Source organism: Maylandia zebra, linkage group LG15 (assembly GCF_041146795.1).
Source record: "Maylandia zebra isolate NMK-2024a linkage group LG15, Mzebra_GT3a, whole genome shotgun sequence".
Classification (NCBI taxonomy): Eukaryota; Metazoa; Chordata; class Actinopteri; order Cichliformes; family Cichlidae; genus Maylandia; species Maylandia zebra.
The window spans coordinates 25283242-25305973 of record NC_135181.1 but is presented as its reverse complement, the minus strand read 5'-3'; the positions used below and the strand labels follow the sequence as shown (position 1 = coordinate 25305973).

The 22732-nt window shown below is 40.0% G+C and overlaps 1 protein-coding gene across 2 annotated transcripts in view; it reads right to left on the bottom strand.

Annotated features, from left to right (window-relative positions):
- The window catches only part of mei4 (meiosis-specific, MEI4 homolog (S. cerevisiae)), a 77784-nt gene extending 55621 nt beyond the window's left edge, over positions 1–22163 (bottom strand). For both annotated transcript variants that reach the window (XM_004561065.2, XM_004561066.2), the window contains exons 1-3: positions 22002–22163; positions 20730–20975; positions 19034–19551 (exon numbers count right to left, since the gene is read on the bottom strand). In XM_004561065.2, coding sequence (XP_004561122.1) covers positions 19034–19551; positions 20730–20975; positions 22002–22029 — 792 coding nt within the window. In that variant the 5' untranslated portion in view covers positions 22030–22163. The remainder of the gene's footprint in view (positions 1–19033; positions 19552–20729; positions 20976–22001) is intronic.
- Between the last annotated feature and the right edge of the window lie 569 nt (positions 22164–22732).

Here is a 22732-nt window from a genome sequence, read left to right as displayed (position 1 = left end):
TGAACGAAGCCGCTCGGGGATCCGGAGCTGGCAATTTCACCCTGTGAGCTCTTCATCTTGTCCAATCTCATTCGTCTTGGCACACAACAGCTCGTCCAGGTGTGTCTGAGAAATGCAGGCAGAAATAAGAGCTCACCGTGAGGACCTGAGCAGCTCTGAAGGCAGGACCTACCACCGAATAAACTGCAGCTGTAAACTGAGGCTGTAAGCAGTTTGCTGAAACTTGCAGAGGACTCTTACTCAGCTGTTTTCACTGTTTGAATACACAGCCAGGGTTTCAGAAAAAGGCCAAACAATGATGGTATAAAACTGTCTAAAGCTGTCACATGGGTCTCCGTTTTCAAATTTAGTAACACCAAACAGTGAAATCTCTTGTTATTCCTTTCTGCACGACTACAAAATGACTGAGTGGCTCAACAAAATGCTGAAATGCATCTAATGAAGACTGTAGCTGATAGAAGTGATCAAGTTAATGAGCACAAAGGGGTTAAGTGCTAAAACACAGGCATGCACAACCTGTAGCAACTTATCCAAGAAGTCTGGAGCATGTGAATGAATACGAGGTAGGTTTGTCAGAAGATCCCAACTTTTAGAAGAATGTTAAAATTATAAACGCCCTGTCTCACAGTGATGTTGAAAACCCTTTCCAAAGTCGAAGTCTTGAATAATCAGGCCCCATCATACCTTGAAGACCTCATAGTAACCGAGCAGAGCTGTTTGCTCTCAGACTGCAGGCTTACTTGTTGTTCCTCAAGTATTTAAAAGTAGAATGGGAGGCAGAACATTTCAGGCCTCTCTTCTTTGGAGCCAGCTCCCCGTTGGGATATAGGAGACAGACATAAATAAAACTGGACCTTTCGAGTGTTATTGAAGGGTGAACTGGGGTATCTAATCTATTTAAAAACTAGTTGCATAAACAGCAGCAACAACAAAAATAATCTGTGTAAAAACATGAAGCAAATGACCTGAATATGAGCAGATCTGTAAGGTGACACTTCATAACTGCCAGTTTAGCACTTATTATCTGTAACTAAACTTTAGTTAATAGTTTTTATTAAAACTGACATTACTGACATTCAGCATTGAGCTGTAGCGACGATCTTTGCTGTGATTCTGACAACGCTGACTGTCACTACATAACAGATAATTTAGCTGCTTCCTTAGAAGAGTGCCATCTAAAATGTCCTCAGAAGTCAGTGTGCCATATGATTGCATTAGCAATAAATTTAATAACGCTCTATATTAACAGTTACACACTATATAGAACCACTTTATAGAATTATATTTGTGCGCAGATGTTGGCAGCTATCAGCGAATAGTTATCAACTATTTTGAAACAAAAAAAAGACTTTTTATCCATAACAGCAAATGAACTGTACAACAGAAAATACAAATGCTATTTATGGCCTCCTCACAACAATGATAAGAAAAGTAAACTGGGCCAATATGGCATGTTTGTTAATACAGAGACACACATGTCAATGTGATCTCTGGTCTCCCACTCAGAGACACAGGTCTCCGAGTGTCCAGCGTTCAGACCTGAAGACACTCTTCATGTGAGAGAAAATCTGCTCACACAGATATGTAGAGCCAAATACTGTCAATAAGGCCTCTGCAATGTTCTGAAGACAGTTAAACTTGTCAGGTAGTGATGTCCAGCAGGTGAAAAGCTCCATGAACACGCACAGCTGTGGATTCCAGCGTTCGTAGTTCTGCAAACTTTGACCCCCACAGAGTCGAGCTTTTCAGTTCAATCAGCTGCATTTCGATGTCCTCTGTGTCCAGCCAGTTAATGCAACACAAATCCAGCTGCTCATTAAAGCTTTCTGGTTTGATCAGAAAAGAAAACATTGGTCCATACACAAGAAAGTCCCAAAAACCCATTGTGAATTCTGACTCGAGTATCCGGATGTATCCGTGTATTTAGGTGGTGCTGATGCTCCTGAAGCTTTTGAAGTGTCTGAATATGGAACGTTCAACATTGCTTGAAAAAACTGCCAGCAAGCAACGTCCCTCTCACCGGTAGGCTAAGTTATTTTTAGCCAATTACAAGTTTAATCTGGTAGTTGGGGTTGTTAGCTAAGATACCGTCATTAAGAAGTGGCACAACTAATGTGTCTATGCGAGTTAATTTGCGATGTGCACCACTGGCCAGGTCATTTATTTTCTAATGCACCATCTCAGATTAATTCACTGTGTGTCATGCCCGGGGCTGGACTGGGAAAAAAAATTGGCCCGGCACTTTGACTAGAGACGGACCTACCAGGTATTATAGGAAAGGCCATAAAGCGTTTCAATGAAAACAAATGCTGTTGTGACAGTGATGTACACTGTCTTGTTGGTATATGTATACATTTTACATCAGATAAAAACTTGTTGTAAGATTCAGATAATTATTTATTAAAAGCTAGACATTTTAAACCTTTAAAACCGGTCGGAGCGGGCACGCTCCATTTTCTGTAACTATTTTTTAAATCCCTGTAGAACCGGAACCACGTAAGCTAGCACAATAATTTGTACTTACATCTTATTCCATCAACTTGTCCTAAGTCACGGTTTCCTTCTACATATAGCTTTGCAAAAACAGCATAAAAAGCGCTTGAAGCAACAAAACCATAATATTCCAGAAACACGCTTTGCCGATCCGATCACCTGTTTATAACATTTCCTATGTTGGAATAGACGTCAGCGCGAACTGTCGCGTGTCCACCATTACCTGGCCAAAACTGGAACTGACGTCATTTTCGTGGAAAATGTAGTTTTGTACCTTCGGGGCCTTATAAGCCTGTACTGGTGTTTTTAAAAGTCATGTTTGACTTCATACTTTTCTGAATAGTTTCTGGGATGCTTAGAACTCAAATTGCACTATTTATTTTCATTTTTCCAGCAGTATATAAAAATTTGTGTATCTCAAAACTAAAACTATGAAGACACTCAAAATAAATTTCCTGTTGTTAGAAACTATTTTGTGCAACCTTAATGTATTTACAGTTTTAAGGAACAAAACTTAAATTTCTCTAACTAGAAATATATGTAAAAAACAAAAAAACAACAACTATTTTTTGTAGTTTATTGCACTTTTTTGCAATTTATGTAGTTATTATAGAGTTAATGCATACATATTATCAAAATCTGGGCTATAACAGTTATATTGATGTATAGCAACTTGAAATACTCCCAAAAATGGCACTACAACATGTACAAATATAAAGATAACTCTGGCAGACTTGGTTCTATGGTAGGTCTTAAAGGGTTAAATGAGAATAAGAAAGAAAAGTATTTCTTTGTGCCCCCCATTCCCTGTTAATCACTGCTTTTTTAAAACTTTGTATTCCTAGAAATATAGAGTAGTGCAGGGGTCGGCAACCCAGGGCACGCGTGCCACAGCTGGACTGGCCATCGGCCCACCGGGCATTGTGATGGTGATTTTTCATTTTTATGGGCCGATTGTTTTTTGTTTGTTTGTTTTGTAACGGTATAAACAATGAAAGGTGGTGGACTGGCCGGATGCTGGTCGATGTGTAAAAATAACTCAGTTGTTTGGTGGTGGCTATGGGGGAGCTTCCACAGAGGCCAGCAGGTGGATGACGGAAAGGGGAGGCAGGAGGAGGAGAGAACTGAACTTCAGGTAAGAAGTTATGACCTGCAGTCTATCTGGGTCAGATTTAAACCAAGTTTAGTTTATTTTCGTTGTGCTGACTTTTTACAGTCAGTTACAATAACTCTTACTGTGTACTAGCTAGCATGACGGAGTTTCTATACAGCTGTTCGGTTGCTATGATGTTACTGATAGTGAACTTTATTTTATTCATAAGGTTAGTTAATAGAGTTGCCAACCGTCCTGTAAAAACCGGAATCGTCCCGTATTCAGAGAAAATATTACGCGTTTCGTACTGAGCTGAGAAGGAACACAGTTTGTCCCGTACTTCAGCTAGAATTTAAAAAGACACAAAGCAGGAGTTTTTTAATCATGAAACTGATCAATGATCAGCTGATCGCCTTTTCTCTCTTGTTTATTTATCGCCCACTTTGCGCCAGAAAGAGGAAACCAGCAGATGTCGCGTTAAATAACAGCAGCACGTTTAAGCTTGATCAGCTGTTGTTAGAATTTATTTAATATTAATTTCTAGTATCAGCCGATGTTTGCTGGAGCCACAGCTGTAAAGCTGCTGGTCATGATATCGGTTTGGATATGTGGTGAGCTGAACAGGTAAAGGACAAACAGGTTTACCTTTTAGGTGAAATGAATGAGTTGAAGGGAAGTTATGAACTGTTTCTGAGAGACAAATAACACCAGGATCATTTTCTACGTAGCTGAAAACTGGTAACTGTGCAGGGGTGGGTCTAGCAAAGTTTTGCCAGGGGGGCAGGTAGAGCATTAAAGTAAAAAGTATAAATTGTCAATCAATTCAGTGTTACACCTTAGTTTTACTTAAGACCAACACATTAAAACAAAATTTACTCAACATTTTACATTTTAGGGCCACCAGACCTTCTTTACAAAAAAATAAACCCTGTTTTTTAGCGAAAATAAAAAAAGAAAATTAAATATTTAATTGTTTAGATAATTTTGACTATCTGAATAACTAGAGAGTGCTGTATGTTGAACTTTAGTGAGAATTTTTTTTTTGAACCATTGAAATTTTTTTAATGGCAGCAAATAATCACACTGGTGGTCCTCAGGGGTCAAAAATGTCCCCACTTCATTTGACTGTTTTTTTAAAGTAAAAAGTATAAATTGTCAATCAATTCAGTGTTACACCTTAGTTTTACTTAAGACCAACACATTAACACATAATTTACCCAACATTTTACATTTTAGGGCCACCAGACCTTGTTTACAAAAAATACACCCTGTTTTTTAGCGAAAATAAAACAAGAAAATTAAATATTTAATAAAATTAAATATTTAAAAAAAAAATTTTTTTTTTAAATTCTCACTAAAGTTCAACATACAGAGTGCTGTATGTTGAACTTTAGTGAGAATTCTTTTTTTGAACCATCTATAAATTTTAAATGGCAGCACATAATCACACCTGTGGTCCTCAGGGCTCAAAAATGACCCCGTTTGCTTTGAAGCAACAAGTATAAAATATCATCCATCTCTGTGTTTCAAGGTTTTATTCAACTTTATTCCAACTCATTGCCTGACAGTTTTCTATATTTTGGCATGGTAGGAGGGCATGAGTCTGAGTGAAGGCAAACTTTCATGAGGACAAAGGCGTGTCCATATTTGACCCAAGTGCAGGAGGAAGCTCAGGTTTATTCCTCTGCACTGGTCCCATCATGGACAGCATTCTTTCTGCAGTTGCAGGCCAAGGGGCATATACAGTAAACAAGCTGTTACAGGTGATTGTTTTCTTTTGGAAACCTGCAATGTTAGGGACAACTCGTGTCCTGACTGCAGGACAGACGGTTTGCCATCGCACACGAGCATGTTCCATGTACAGCTGGACCTGCATCATATGCTGCCCATGTTTTTGTCTCAAAGTTCCCTGGTTTACTTGGATGTTCTGTTGGAGGGGACAGAGTCCTCTGAAGGGGACTTGGTGCTCATACAGTCACATCAGTACCAGGATCTTACATCACAGCAGGAGGAACACCCACTTGTGTTTCAAGTCAAGTCAACACCAACACACATCATACACCTCAAATGGGAGCACGTTTGTGTCATGAACGACGATCATCTATTGTGTCTTTATCAAGAAATTATGTCCTTTTTGTGCTTCTATGATTAATCTTGTGTCAGCATGAAAACTTCTCTACCAGACTCAGGATGTCATAAACTGGCCGTAGCGACTCTACTGGATGCACGGCAGTAAGAATCAACACACCCACATATGCCTACAGCTGCATTCGGTCCATTTTTCTTCCTCTCTTGTTGTCCCTCCTTGTTCATCATTGAGTTGGCTGTAGAGCAGGTCATCTGCTAATTGGATGGTTGTTGGTTCAATCTCTGTGTGCTCTAGTCTGGAGTTCTTACCAAGGTGTCCTTGGGCAAGTTACTGAACCCCAACTTGGTCTCTGATGCATCCATTGGCATGTGAACGTTAAAAAGCAGAATACAAGCAGAATACACTGTGTATAATGCTTTCAGTACTCGAGTAGAAAAGCCACTGAAGGAGTATGGGACCTGGCACATGTGCTTGGACTGTGGTAGATCATCTTTCTCTGAGGCACATGAGAGAGTCATGCATCGTCTGTCACTGGGAAGGTTAGAAGACCAGATCAGTGTTTCCTCACGTTACTGCAAATATTCCTCTGTCTCAGCTGATTCCTCTTTCCTGCTTGATTCTTTGTCTTCATCATAATTGAAATGGATGATGTGTAGTCCTCTGACACATCTTCTATTTCAGTTTCACATTCTGAAAATTCAAGAAACTTCAAGAAGCCCAGTCACTTTCTCTCCAAGCTCCTCAGACTACCATGTCCTGGATGCCTGAGAACCTACTTGAACATAGTTCAGATTCTTCATCACTTTTCTTCACTTCATAGCCTTCTTCCACTTCTGCAGGTGGCTGATGTGCTTTTTCAGAGAAAGGGTAGCATGTGCTCTAAATATTGACAATATTTTCTATATCTTCTAACCCTGGATCTTCCTGAACATTGATTCTCCCTCCTCATTATACTAGAGGACAATATGTGCTTTGTCCTACTGGTCATTGCTTTGCACAACATGGTAAAAAAAAGTATGCTCATCAAAGTATGCAAATCTCCAGTGCAATGGAGGCTTTTGAGGATACTTTCTGTGTATGTATTATTGTAGAGTCTACCTTACAATACGAAACACTTTGATGCGGCTGTTGTTGTGATTTGGCGCTGTATAAATAAAATTTCATTGAATATAGAGCACCTGCCTCCTCATTGTGCTGCCTGTTGTGGTTGTTATGACCAGTGCTTGACCCCACACATCAGTGATCCAAGATCAAAGATGTTTGAAAGCAGTATGGTGTGAAAATACGGCTCTTTGCAACACTTTGTACTTTGGGGTCATTTTTGTCCACGAGGGCCAACAACGTTATAAAATTCAATAAAAACCACATAAATAAATCAAATTACTTGAAACTTATTCCAATCATTCATAGTATAGTAATGAATAACTTCTGTTATTTTCAGCCCATTTGATGAATAACAAATACATTTTTGATAGCAAAAGATTTCTTTAGAGGACAAAAATGACCCATGGACAACACAAGGGTTAAAGTCACTTTATGGTGTTTTTAACTTTTTAAAACCTATTTCTTATGAGTCACTCGATTCAACATTTCAAGTCATAATAAGAAAAACAAAAGATTAAAGAATAAATCACTCCATCCTGGATGATCAGTTGTTTTATAGCTGTCCCCCAACAAAGAAAAACTGCGAGAGGACTCGTGTTAAACTGCACCTGAACCTCGCCTTCCATCTCCAAAACCTAATTTCCAGGACCTCTGATTCATGTATACAGACCACCTCTTGTTTTGTGGGGAAAAAAAGTCATCACATAAAGAAGAGTTAGAGCGTCGATTTTGATAAGACTTGTGCTGGATGGTGTGCGGTGGGCCTGTGCTAGACAGACCCAACAGATGGCATGAGTGAATATGTCCACACAGCAAGATGAGATAAACAAGTTAAATATTACAACATGCAACTGTCAGCCACAGCACCAAACACACTGACAGGTGAGGAGAATAACACTGATTATCTTGTTACAGTGGCACTGCCAACGGGTGGGATACATGAGGGCAACGGGGGAACAGTCAGTTCTTGGTGTTGATTCACTGATGGAAAGAAAATGGATCTGAGACTTTAGAAAGTCACAGATTGTGATGGTTGAATGACTGAGACAGAGCATCTCGACAACAGCAAGGACCAGTGATGAAATACCCACCAAAAGTGGTCCAAAGATAATCAGTGAGCCAGCAACACAGTCAGCCCGATGCTCACTGATGTGTGGAAGGAGTGAACTCTGGACCGAAGCATATTCAAGTGCACATTTGTTTTATTTGATGCCATTCACACACAAATTGGAGAAAGGGTTTAGGATATGGAACCTCGTCTTTCTCAGGGCCTTGAATGTATTGTAACAGCACATTTCAAACAAGTTTGGGCAATTCTTTTACATTTCTTCATCAAATAAACATGCAAAGAGTCAAGACTGTGGCTCTCTGTGCAAGTGAAACAGGCATGAGAGCCAAATAACTTAATCTGAAATATAAAAAAAATTCTTGATGTCTCTACAGGAGAGAACAGTAGTGGTGGCTGATCACAGGATCCTCTCAACCTATCAAGATAGCAAAGTCTACCACAGAGAGAAGACTGAAAATATGGAGGTTTCAGGTAAGTTGGATGGGTTTCTCCCAGAAGGTCGTCATGTTAGCTTCGTGTCAATCAGTTCTGTTTGACGCTAGACTGCTAACAGCCAGACGGACAGACAAACATAGTTTGAGAGATATAATTTTAAAATTTTGTGTGATGGCAGATACCAATAACCATTTGAGCTGATTTAATTTTAGTGAAAATCAGGTCAAGGTCACAACAAATGTCAAAATCAGTAAAAACATCTTCAAGCTTCCCAACAACACACCTGATCTTTGGGGACATAAGTACCTAGGTTTGCTAAGCTAACCTTCACCTTCATTATTAGCGCCCAAAGTTCACCTCGGGAAAAAAAATGTCTAGAAACCACATAGAGTAATACATCATATGAACAGGCACGAAGACAGCTGTCCAACACGCTTTTTATTTTTTCAATTCAGCATGACAGTGACACAATAACAGGCTAACGTCATCATAAAAACAAAGTGCTAATACAAGTTAGTGTAAGTGTTAGTACAGCCCTTACCCTAAAGGGGAAGGGCTGTACTAATTCTCTGAATGCTTTTGTTCTTAAAGTGCTGGACTGTTTGATTGGATCCCTTTAAAAACGAAATTTCATGTATAAAATTTCACTTTAAAATTTTAGATAAGTCCCTACAAAGTAATGGTTCAATAATTCATTCATTACTTTTGTATGCTGATGTATATTAGAATAATAAAATACCAAGGCCCGCCTTAACTCACACCAAACCTTTCAGGAACAATGAATTAGACCAAAAATGACCCAAAATAATCAGCAAAGTCGATCCAGAAATCTTTGAAGGTTGAGGTACGACTATGTTGCTCATTAATCTGATTTTATCAGCATTTCGACCCACAAACAAACGAAGACTAAAAACAGCTACAATAAATCCTGACAAACCATCACAAATGACTGAAGGGTCAGACTGAGCCGCATGCAAAAGACTCTCCACAGCGTATTACAAATTAGCATTTTAACAATGATTATGACAATTTGCCCAGCTACATGTTAGTCCTCGATAAGAGGAAATTGGGTATAAAAATGTCTGTAAGCCCTTGAGTTTTTAAACCTAAAATTAAAGCTGAGACTGTGAATCACACCTAGGTTTTTTAATTTCAGATAAATTATGGTGGGGAAGCAGATCCAAAATTATTCGCTTTATATAACCTACAATTTCCGCACATTTGGTTTATGTATTTGCAAAACGAAGAAGAACTCCGGGCAAGACAAGGAATACTTTGAGTTTAAAATCCTGAAAGATATAACATTTAAGTCCTCTCTTTTTTAAAGCAATTGCATGAGGTAATCACAAGCAGATTAATCATTTATTTAAAAGTAAGTTTTATTATTTTGTGTTCAATTGTGTTTGCAATTAAACGAAAGTTCCTGACAGAAACAGAGCGACTGCTTGTGTATAAAACATCTCACGATAAACTGGATCAAGACTGATGTTGTTTATTAAATGATTTCAACAGTTTTAATAGGCAGGGAGGTCGTAATAATGCACGATAGTGTTCTCCCTCATCTCTGTCAGTTAAAGGGAGACACTGAAATCTACTCAAAGCTCCACGAACTTTGCCAGACAATCTCGTCTGCTCACAGATATGAAATTGTTCTTGAACGGCGTGTTTAATAGATTAGTCTGGTGTCAGAAAGCTTTACAGTCGTGTCCCAGCTGCCGTTTTTTCCTCCTCGATCATGTCAGGAGCCGTTTCCAGTATTATAATTACCCCTGCCCTTCATCTCTGACCTCCTCTGATATATACGAACTGTCTGTGACAATCAGTTTGACTGGCAGAGCGATGGCGTGTTCGTCAGAAACAGAAAGAGTTCATTAAACGGCTATCCTCAAAGTCCTTTCCAACGTCCTGACCCAAGAAGTTACAAAGAATGCAAATTTTTAATGGAAGCTGAGAGAAGGCTATCAGCTGCACAATGAAAATGCTTAGTGTGCTGGAGACCCCAGAGCCCCGCGTTTAAAGATAGAGCAGTGAATGACCACATTTTGCTTCAGATATAAGCGCTCTTAATTATTTAATAAGACGGTTCATAAGGTGCTCCTCTGCAAACTACTTAATAACAAATACGTAGAATAAGTGGGACCTCTGAGTATTTAAAAACCTAAAAATAAGTGAATGTTTGGATGGCATAAAACATGTGACACAGCAGGGTTCAGTGTGTTTTCCATTTTAACAAGTGAAAACGCTTCACATGCTCAACAATGAAGGCCGTTACACCTGGTTTCTGTAGCCAGGTCCACACTCCTCCTGCCAGGAAAATCAAGCTAAAGGGGTTTTTGTATGCTTGCATTTGATATGACAGAGCAGCTGTGTTTATCAGTGATGAGCTAATGATGAGCCGTATTCCAGTCCAGTCGTGTTACAGGTTAATCAGGAGTGACAGGAAACATGTAAACAGACAGCATCTGCCTCTCCAACTGCCAACCACGAGGTCGAAGAGCTCAGACTTCATGAAAACGTCGTGCTGAAAAGTTTCATTACCCTATTTTCTGTTAACACCGACAGACTGCGAACTCTTAACTTGGAGAATGCAACATTTCATTCATCAGACCAAAGCAAACACTGGAAACAAGAGGAGAGCAGAAAACTACAAAACCTGTGCCATCCCCAGTCAAAACAAAGGATGTGCATGATTTTTAAATATTCAAACAGTTATAATAACATATACCTTATATATCAGTCATGGATGGGCCTCCCAGAGCCTGGACCTCAGCATTTCTGAAGCAGCATGAGATCATCCTGACAGAGAACAGAACAAAACGTAGAAGCATCCAAAGAAGAGTTTTGATTGGAGAACGATTCCTGAAGATCCTCACAGAGCTGACAGAGAGCTGCTCAGAGCTTTACAAAATCTTTAAACCCATTTCCCATTTTCCCAGATAAATTTAAAGGGATGGCTCTAAACTTTTGCACAGCACTAGTTATTCCAGAAATCATCATCTGCTGCTGCTTTTTAATGCTTTAATGAGTTAAACACTCTGTAAAATGTTTTTACAGTATTACTGTTAGCAGTGCGCATTATCTGGGATGTTTCAGTGCCAACAGCTCTGAATTGACATGCAAAGGCTTCGTCCCAAAGCTGCTGTTTTGTTCTATAGTTCATCCACCACACCAGAGCGCATCGATAACAGAAGAGGTAGAAAAACCAGTTTCTCCAGGCTCGGCAGCATCAGTGCACCAGAGTGCACCACAGCCTGGAGCTGCTGCATTTTAAGAACGGGCCCAGCTGAGCTCAGTGAACTGCATCACCTACAGAAGAACGATCACATTTTAAAAGCTATTTCTCTGCCTGTGTACAACCATGTCTGACTCAGAGGAGAAACTTTACACCTCTGTGCTGAGCGCTGCTTCATTCTGCAAAAAAAAAAATCAAACCCCAGACTGAAAGAGGAGGGAGCACATCAGAAACAGTGATTGCACATGCATCACTGATTGGTCAAATCGAACCATCAAAGAGGATTTTTGCTCTGAGTTGGAGTCACACTGGGGAAAACTGTTGGAGGAGAAGTTACTGGAACCGTATGCAATAAACTTTGAATCTCGCCCCCTGTGAAATGGGCGCTTCAAAGACAGGGACCACATCGTTTTCAAAGTGACTTTTGCTCCATGAAGATGGTGATAAAACATAAAAATAACAGGCCACTGCATGCAATCTGGTTCTGGTTCTGGTTCTGCTAGTACGGTCATTAAATGTGACAAATCAGTGAAAAATCACAAATCTACGGAAGCGTAGAGCAGCCACCCAGGCAAAAGAAAAATACAAGTGTATCACGTTATAACGTGAAAGGTTTATTGTTCTAACAAGATACTTTTCCTGTTTGTACAATATACTATCATGTTTGTACAATATACTTTTCACGTTTGAACAACATAATATCACGTTATTACAATATACATAATTATCACGTTCGTACAATATAATATTTATATTGTACGAACGAACCAATTTTACTCCAGCTTTCCGGTTTTCTCCAGACTGTTCTATTTTAAAGACTGAAAACACCCAAAAATATATAATCTCAGCATAAGAAAATAAGGAAATTTGTACCTTTTTTTTGAAAAACTTGTTCAATCTTCCCCCTCAGTGCCAAACAGCTTTTTCTGCTGTTGACTTTTGTTTGGTTGGGCTTGTTGGATTGGATGACTGAAAGGTCAAGAAGCGACACATAATGGCAATTTAGCAATTTATTGATTTAGCAAACAGGGGGATCAGTAGTATGTGGAAGAACCGCACACAGCCACAAACGCCTGGCACTAGGGCTGCTCAATTAATCAAATTTTAATCACGATTACGAGCTGGGCTTTCAACGATCATTAAAAATGACTGAGCCGATTATGAGCCCCTCCCTCATGCTTTACTCTCGCGCTGCTCCGTGTGGCAAATCGAGCGCACCTCTCTGCATTTCGAACACCTGTCACAACAATTAGGAGGACCCGAGGGAAGCTCGGAAAGCTAAGCAGAAGTTATTTGGAGAGGAGAGTGACTGCCGTTGGTTGAAAAGAGGTAAAAAAAAACAAAAAAACTTCAGTGGTGTGGAAACATTATGGGTTCGCGGAGTCAGATGTGGATCAAGTAGACATAGTGTGTAAACTTTGCTATGGTGTGGTAGCTGCACCACAGAGCAACACTGCAAAGTTCACTAAACATAGATGTTTACATTTTTCATTTATTTTTTATATTGCAAACATTTGCACTGTTATCAGTATTTGCACACTGTTTTATATTATTTTTTTAAAGTCATTATTCAATACATTGTTATTTTTAACCCTTTAAAGCCGGTCAGAGCAGCACGCTCTGTTTTGTGTAACTATTTTTAAATCCCTGTAGAACCTGAACCATGTAAGCTAGCGCAATAATTTTTTTTGCATATGAAACCAGAGGAGTTGTACTTACATCTTATGCCATCAGCTTGTCCTCGGTCACGATTTCCTTCCACATAAAGCTTTGCAAATATTGCATAAAAAGCGCTTGCAGCAACAAAAACATAATACTCCAGAAACACGCTTTACCGATCCGATCAGCTGTTCCTAACACTTCCCACATTGAAACAGACGTCACCGCTAACTCACGCATGTCCGCCATTTCCTGCCCGAAACTGGAAGTGACGTCATTTTCGCGGAAAATGTAGTTTTTTACTTGTAGGCCTTAAAAGCCTATACTGGTGTTCTTAATAAGTCAGGTTTGACTTTTCTGAATAGTTTCTCTGATGCTTAGAACTCGAATTGCACTGCTGGAAATAGTTTATTTTGATGCACATGCTGTTTTCTTTGCAAATTTGCATCATAGGATTGTTTTTCGTTTGTCCTGCAGCATATAAAAATTGCTGTATCTCCAAAATAAAACTATGAAGACGCTCAAAATAAATTTCCTGTTGTTGTAAACTATTTTTTTGCAACTTTTTTGTATTTAAAGTTTTGAGGGATAAACCTCTTAAATTTCTCCAAGTAGAAATATATGTAAAAAAAAAAACAAAAAAATGATTTTCAATTTTTTTGTAGTTTATTGCAATTTTTTGGAATTAATGTAGTTACTATGGACTTAATACATACATATTATTAAAATATGGGCTATAACAGTTGTATTGATGTATAGCAACTTGAAATGCTCCCACAAATGGCACTACAGCATGTAAAAAAAATAATATAAGCTCTGGCGGACTTGGTTCTATGGTAGGTCTTAAAGGGTTAAATAAATATCGTCAAATAATCGAGATCTCAATTTCAGTGAAAGTAATCGTGATTATCATTTTTGCCATAATCGAGCAGCCCTACCTGGCACCTCCTCCTCATGGTGGTCACCAGCTTGGCCATGCTGTGAGTGACGGCCTCCTAGCTGCAAATCAACAGGAGCTCAGCAGCCTTGCTTTTATACAGAAATATGGCCAGTTCAGTCCCCCAATGCAAAGAGATAAGCTGTACTCGTCAGTGCAGGCTGACCCTGAGTAGTTGCAGTTTCTTGGCAAACTCTCTACATTTCTACATCAGACGGCAGTTATTTGCAAACCTTTACCAATGTCTCAGAGTGACTGCAGTCAGTCCGATTCAGACAGTGATTGTTTGGAGACAGTTTGCCAGGCAAAGGTGTTAAATGCTCAACCTCCAGATGGCCTGTTGGTCGCTGTAACTACTTTCAGTGCAACTACTGATTTTTGATGTTTATGTTTTTTTGTGTAGTGGCTATACAGGTTTACATTCATAGATTGTAAAGAATCACTAACAGCAATGATAAATACGAATTACAATTTTGAGGCTCTCCAGGCTAAATTTCTTTTAATGCGAGTGTAGCTTAAACAGATCAAATGTGCCCATTACATATATCCAGTGTTGGGACTAACGCGTTATTAAGTAACGCGTTACAGTAACTACGTTATTATTGTGGTAACGAGCACGGTAACTAGTTATTATGCCAAAACCGGGAACGCGTTACTCGTTACTGGGATTTAGATAGGCTCGTTACTCGTTACTTCGTGTGGTGGCTATCGCGGAGCTTCCACAGATTCAATAACATTAGCAAGTGGTGGAGGCCAGCAGGTGGATGAGGGAAAAGGGAGGCAAGAGGAGAGACCCGAAGTGGCCGCTGGTCCGAGAGTGTCAGGTGAACTGAACTTCAGGTAAGAAGTTATAACCTGCAGTCCATCTGGGTCAGATATGAACCAAGTTTAGGTGGAGTTTATTTTCGTTATGCTGACTTTTTCGTACTGCGTGCTAGCTAGCATGACGGAGTTTCTATACAGCTGGGTGGGTGCTATGTTACTGATGTTGAACTTTATTTTGTTCATAAAGTTAATTATTAGAGCTGCCAACCGTCCCGTAAAAAACGGAATCGTCTGGTATTCAGAATTACGCGTTTCGTATTGAGGTGAAAAGGAACACAGTTTGTCCCGGACTTCAGCTAGAATGAAAAAGGCACAAAACTGTATTTATTCTGTGTCTTTGCTGCACAGCTGCCTCTTCTTCTCTCATTCTCTGCCCCTCCCTCTCCTGTTTCTACTTCAGTCATGAAACTGATCAATGATCAGCTGATCGGCTCTCTTGTTTATTTATCGCCCACTTTGCGCCAGAAAGAGGAAACCAGCCGATGTCGCGCTAAACAACAGCAGCACTTTTAAGCTTGATCAGCTGTTGTTAGAATTTATTTAATATTAATTTCTAGTATCAGCTGATGTTTCCTGGAGCCACAGCTGTAAACCTGCTGGTCATGATGTCTGTTTGGTTATGTGGTGAGAGGGAAACATGAAGATGAAAACAGGAGATGTCCTTACTGAATCATCAGAGCTGTGATGGAGAAACAGGTTTACCTTTTAGTTAACATGAATGAGTTGAAGGGAAGTTATGAACTGTTTCTGAGAGACAAATAACACCAGGATCCTTTTCTATGTAGCTGACAGCTGGTAACTGTGCAGGGGCGGGTCTAGCAAAGTGTTGCCAGGGGTCCATGTAGGGCATTAAAAGGGAAAGGGGGGCACAAGGAAATACTTTTTTATTCTCATTTAAAATGTCTCACTTTTAAAAAATAATTATCTGAATCTTACAACAAACAATTGATAGATTGATGCATATATACCATCAGAACAGTGTACATCACTGTCACAACAGTGTTTATTTTCATTCAAAGGCTTCATGATTTTTCCTATAATGGTGGGCCAGTCTCTAGTCAAAATGCCCGGGACGATTTTCTTGTCCCAGTCCAGCCCTGTATGCAGCTCATCTGCAGTCTGGTGTTACCTACATCTTCCTATTCAGAAGGCAGAATTTCCGAGTTCTGAGTACAATTGAAAGCACCACGACTGCAGTTTTTGTGTTGGATGTAAAAAGCAGGCTAGGATAGAATCAGGCGTGGGATTTCTCTCGTGGGAATGTGCACATTATCTTTTCCTTTCTATTGGTTGGTGGCACAGTGCACTTGTGGCAAGTAAGCAAGCTAGAAGACTGGCAATCTTGCTGGGTTACGGAAGCAACACATTAACAAGAGAATTCTGAGTAAAACCAAAGTTACTTTCCCTAGTAACTAGTTACTCTGAAAGTAACGAGTAACTTGAAGTAACTGAGTTACTTTTGATAGAAGTAACTAGTAATGTAACTAAGTTACTAATTTAAAGTAACTTACCCAACACTGCATATATCACATACTTTTAAAATGATCAAGCGCTGCTGCTGGTGTCGTAGTTAAACCCTGTTCTTCCGGCTGATGTTGCTCAGTTTGAATTCACTCTGCATTATTGTGATTATTAGTAAAATATATAAATATATAAAATAAAGCGCAGAATAAAATTGTAAATGTAAATCATTTACAATCACATGACTTCTCTGGATCTTCAGACATGCTGGTTAGATATGCTGTAATGCTCTCTCTTTCTCTACATCTGTTTGATGTATTAACAGTTTTTATTATTTTCATATTATTGTCCCTTCATTTGCATTTCTTTTAAATGGCTCCAGGAAGCTTAGAGCAAAGATATGGCTGCCATTCCAACCAGGCCGTACTTGTTCAGTCTTTTTCGTGAACTTTAACCTCCCACAGGCTGACTGAGGCCGGTAGAGTCTCAGATGGAGCTCTTGGGTCTTTTGCTGTTTTGCACAGTTTGACCTCAGGGTGAATCTGAGATGGGATGTCTAATCCAATGTGGCAACTGAATGCTGCAGATCAGCAAACTGCTGTAAGCACATACAGCAGCTGTTTTACAGTATGTGTTCACAGTTACTGATTATAAATCAATCAAGTGGATTTGACTGGCAGCACTTCAGTGTTACTCACACTTTAATTCATAGTTCCTCATCCAAACCAAGCCGAGGATTTTCAGTAATGAAAATACACCTGACCTGTGACCCCCACTACACATCCTATCAGTCTTCTATTATTAATCTATAAACATCTGCAAATAACTGACCAACTGCAGCTTTCAGTCACCCCTGTTGGCTACAGGCACTTCTATTAGAAAGAAGGAGGACAGCTGCTGTTGGCCTGCAGCAAAGTTTACAAGAAATATGAGGAATTGAGAGACTGGAGAAATAAAACTTCATCTGCATACAGAGAGCTTTAGCTTTTCATTTATTTTGCTGTATAACACAAAGCAGTGGTGGCTGGATGTTTCTCTTCATCTTGGTTGGAGGAAATATAATTTTTTTACATGTGAAGGTTTTGATGTCGACTGTAGTGCATCCAGGTTTAGTGTCCCGTAAACTGGACATCGGGCCACCGGTTATGTCGAACTGTGTACACTTACGGCAGAGCAACATCGAACAAACACTGTTCAGAATTCATGTGGAAAAAAGAAAAATCTCCAGTTTCATGAGGATGAAAACAAAGACAGCAACATGTTAACTCTCTGCACAACAAATATCTGCGTTGCTACAGCCACTCGCAGCCTCTCTGAGAGCCTCAGAGTTGCTCCTCTGTTTTATATCTTTGTAACTGAGTCTTTTCTTTCTTTTTTCTGTTTTTTACAGAGTAATTGATCAAAAGAAAAACTGGAGAGACTGAAAACAGTTGTGCTGTTTGCAGAGCCGGCTTTTAAATCCACCCCAGCGACGCGTCTCTTTCACCCCTAATCACACTCTGTGGTTGTTGGTGGTTCACTGGGCTAATGATCATTTTTTACATTTGCCTCTGAGCTCTCCGTTGCTGCTACATTCAGCTGAATCGACACATATTTTCACACAAACCCCCCAAAAATTAAATAAAGACAGACACAAAGACAAAGGAGATGATCCCTGTGTGAATGAAACCGTTAGCATGAGCCTTTGAGCACGTTTCACACAAAATACCCAAACAGAAAAGATCACAAAAGAAAAACTGCAGTGCAAAAACACATCGATGAGACATGATTACAGTAAGCACATTTTGGGGGCTGTAGTCTTTTCTCCATGTTGGTGTCCAAACTCTGAAAATCTTCACATACTTTGTCTATGTTGTCATAAAAGAAGTGTGAGGCTGACTTTAGTTTAGGACATCAGTGGTGCCCTTGAACGTCTCCAAACAAAGACACTCTGTTTTTTTCTGTGACTTTCACCATCATTCATTCTTCTGTGCTTCTCTGTCTGCCAGTTACTCTGCAGATCTCTGCTGCATGAAACAAAGAAACTCCCCACGATACACACTCACAGCACTGGGCTGAAGCCAAACTACCCACGATTACCACCGCTGAAAAGAGGATACGACTGGCTCCAGTCATAACTGACTGGCATACTGAAAGCCAGCAATGGCTCAACACACAACAGTCCAACTGGTCTACAAACTGGGAGCGTTTGTTGTAAATGGCCTGCAAATGGTAAATGGCCTGTATTTGTATAGTGCTTTACATAGTCCCTAAGGACCCCAAAGCGCTTTACACTACATTCACCCATTCACACACACATTCACACAGGCTGTCTTGAGGCGGAAACTAAACAGAAAACGATGAGGACATGTCCATCAGGCAACAAGTTAATGAAAACAAACACACCCAAAAACTAAATCCAGGAAGTTGGGAAAGGTTTGGTGAGACAGCAAAAGAATGTAAAGAAAAAATCTCTTTGAATCTGCAGATCATTGCAGACTAAACAAAAACTGTAAAATAGCTCAAAGCTTCTGTAAACAAAGCGACTGTGTAAATTATGGAGACTCAAACAGAGCAAACCCTCTGCAGCCCGCACTGAGAAGCTTAAACCTGTAACTGTACAGCTCTAACCTCAGGGAAGGTTTTCCTGTACTCACCCTGTTGGGCCAATCACTGTGCAGCAGCATCCTGCTCAGCTCCCTCAGTGGCTCTTCCACACGTTTTACAAGCTCAGCCGACGGCAGCTGCTGGGAGCAGTAGAGGTCCATCGCTTGGGCAGCGATCTGGCAGGCCTTCAGGAGGAGGTTGTGTGATTCCAGCGTGGAAGAATCCCTGCAGGCGGCCGCCACAGAGTCAAGGAGCTGGCACACGGTGTCAGCGAGTACTGACCCCACGTCTCCATCACACCCGAACCACAGAGCTTCCACTCCTCTGCTGTTCCCATCCACTCGGTGCAGGGCACACAGCGACTGCATGAACTGCACATGAGGATGCAGCGTGGCTTCATCACGGTGACTGCAGGGAAACAGCGGTGGAGGGGAAGCGGCGGCAGGCTTGGCTTTATGCAGGAAGAGCTCGGGAGTCTCTGAGTCAAAGTCTTGCTGATGTTCTTCGCTGAACTCCACTCTTCCTGGACCAAACAAATCCTGGGAAGGGTCATCCATCCTGCTGCTGTCTGCAAAAAGAATTACACAGAAGAATGAATCGAGCGCACAGCATGTTCGTTTCCTGCTGCCTGAATTCTGAATGCTTTAAGTTAAAAGGCGAATGAAGGTCAGGAGACTCTCATCAATAAAGCGGTTTTGGGGCAAGAGGCCATCGCGGCCTGTGGGCGGGGCAATACTGGCAGCATATGTATGGCTTGGTTTAATATAAATAGTATAATAATCATGTAATTATGCCATAAAGAAGATAATCACAGTCACTTATTTCCAATATGATCCCCGTCGTCAGGACAAGCTGTCACTGAGCTGCCTTCAGCCGAATTTTACTGTCGACCTTGGAAGTTACAAGGTGCCGACATCTCATAAACTGGAGTTTATGTTTCAGCCTGCGCTCTTCTTCACACTCAAAAACATCGAGAGCTCACACCTCTAAACACCTCATTTTTTTTAAAGAGGGAAACTGTTTTAAATACTTTTAGAACATTATCGTTAATGGTGTGGCATTTATAGTATCTAATGAAGAAGCATTAGGGGCCAGACTGATAGTCTAATTTCGTATAAATATGTATTTACTTAAAGTGTACGTTTAAGAGTTTCTCAGAGGTAAAACTTCATTTTTGACCTTGAGATGAACCCTAATGCTTTGTTGTTTTAAAGGTCTCTAAAAACAGATCAGTGGGCTTCTGATCTCAGAATTACAGCCGTCTTACCTCGTAACCCTGACAGCAGATGCACCTCGGTAGCCCTAAATGTCTCCCTACGGCCCTTGAGGTTTAGATTTAGGAGGACAAACGTTTTCCTTGAAACAAAAGGTTTCATAAAGGTGGCTCTATTTATAGCTCTGTTTGTTTTTATATGCAACAGTCTGTTAAATGACAAAAAGATGGAGCCTCTGCTGGGAACCAGGATTCATTCAGGTATGGGAAATGAATGATATCATCATTTAAGCCTGTCATGGCGCCTGGCGAGAACCAGCAGGCAGCTACAGGTCTCCCACATAAAAGAGGAATGATGGGCAGTAAGTGTGGAAAGAAGGAGAGCGCATATAAATGTGCCATATAGAGTTTTAGAAGTAGACTCTGTAAATAAGCAGCATTTCTACAGGATTTAATTCAAATTAAAAACTCTTTATTAATTATACTAATAAGCCACTCTGACTTCAGTGAGCTGACTCTGGAGGAAGGCCTACCTGCCACCTGCGTGCTGCTCTTTGAGGCACATGTCGCTGTGGCGATCAGTGCTTCCTGCCGCAGCCTCAGCACCTCCCGCTGCAGCTCCTCTGCTTTCTTCTTCCAGCCTTCATCCTGACTCCTCAGCCTGCAGCCCAGAGCCTCGGCGTACTGCCTGCCGCTCATACCCGGGGGGCGGTTTCTTATTAAAGCCACCGCCACCGCCACTTTAGCCTGCGTGGAAAACCACTCGGCTCGACTCAGTCCTAAAAGATAGGGGCAAATATTTCAGGAAGTCCACATTCCAAAAACTGATGGGCTGACTAACTGCATGAATGTAGAATGTAGAAATGTTATTAGAAACATAGTTTTATTAGGTTAAGCATATTTAATGTGTGTTTTTTTTTTAAATAATATCTATATTTTAAATAGGTTTAATTATATTTTCTTTCAGTCTTAACTTAAAATAAAAAAGTGAAACTTTAACTTTTGTTCTCCTTCCCTTTAATTAATTTTACTTCTCAGGTTTAATTTTATTGGATATTATTTACATTTTTTGCTCATTGGAGTTTTTTTCCTTTTACCTTTAATGCATTTTTTTTGGGGGGGGGGGGGGGGGTATTTTTACTTCTTATATTTTATTTAAATTCTTTACTGACTGAACTTAAATATTAAAGCCAAATTAACAAAAATTACACATTTTTCCTTTTTTCTGTTTATTGTTTATCGCTAATTTTACTGTTCTTTATAGTCTAGTTTTTACATTTGAAGGTGTTAATTTATTTAATTGTTATAGTTTAAGTTAACTAAACTAAGTTTAGTGAGTGTCTTCTGTCACATTTTAACTGAGTGCTTATCCAATGAGCCACAGTATAATAGACAGTACACAGGACAATACAAAATATATAACGCATTTATTCACTGATACAATGAAATTATGTCCTTCATGCTGCATGTGGTAGTGGTGATCATTTTGTCCCAATTTTATCCAAATATATTATGCATCTATTTTTGGACAGGCAGCTAATAGAGCGCTAGAGAGAAATAAACCCATGACTTTATTTTACAGCTCACACAGTCCATCCGTTTTTATTTTCTATATTTTCATATACCCTTAGCTGAGAGGAGAACTAAAACTGAGTGAAACTTTGCTTCAGGTGAAGTTAAAACTACAAACTACAAAATCTAATGGGACCTAGCTAGCTGCACAGCTAACAGTCCAGCTAATGTTCACCATTTTTCTCTGCACTCTTCAACAAACTGATATACAAACTACACAAATAACTATTTACCTGTTAAGCCGTCATCCTCTTTCTCCATTAGCCGCTGCCTATCCTCCTCACCTTCCGAATAAACTTAACTGAAAGTCCTTCACTTTCAGAGCTAGCCTATCTTCAGCAGCTAGAAAGATGGTAGTGATGTGTCGGTGCGAACGAAATGGCTCTTAGAGCCGACTCTTTGACGTGAACTACGTGAGCTGGCTCCTTTTGTTTTTTTTTTCTTTCACCCTCTCTCTCTCGCACTTTTTTTCCGCTTCACTCTGCATGCCAGCCTTGTGCTTTGCGCTGAGCAGAGGGGGGAGGGGCAGTAGTTACACTTGCAGTAGCACAGGTATGGGCTCAAAATGTGGTCATAAATATTTTGTACTTGTAAATCAGGATTTGTATGTGTAAAAAAAAAAATGTGTGTGCCTAAAAAAGATTTGCATGTGTAAAAAAATTTGTGTGTGCATAAAAAAGATTTGTATGTGCGTAAAAAAGATTTGTATGTGTAAAAAAGATTTGTGCGTGCATAAAAAAGATTTGTATGTGTAAAAAAGATTTGTGCGTGCATAAAAAAGATTTGTGTGTGGACTTAGCCAAAAAAAACCCTGCAAGTTACAAGTACGAATTTTGACCCTATTTTTCTTCCTTTCATCTGATTGGTCAATGTCGTGTCAATCACAAATGTAACAATCCAATCAGAGAACAGATGGGTTTGGCTGTCAGAGGGGCGCTTTTTTGAACTGCAGGTCTTTGAAGGG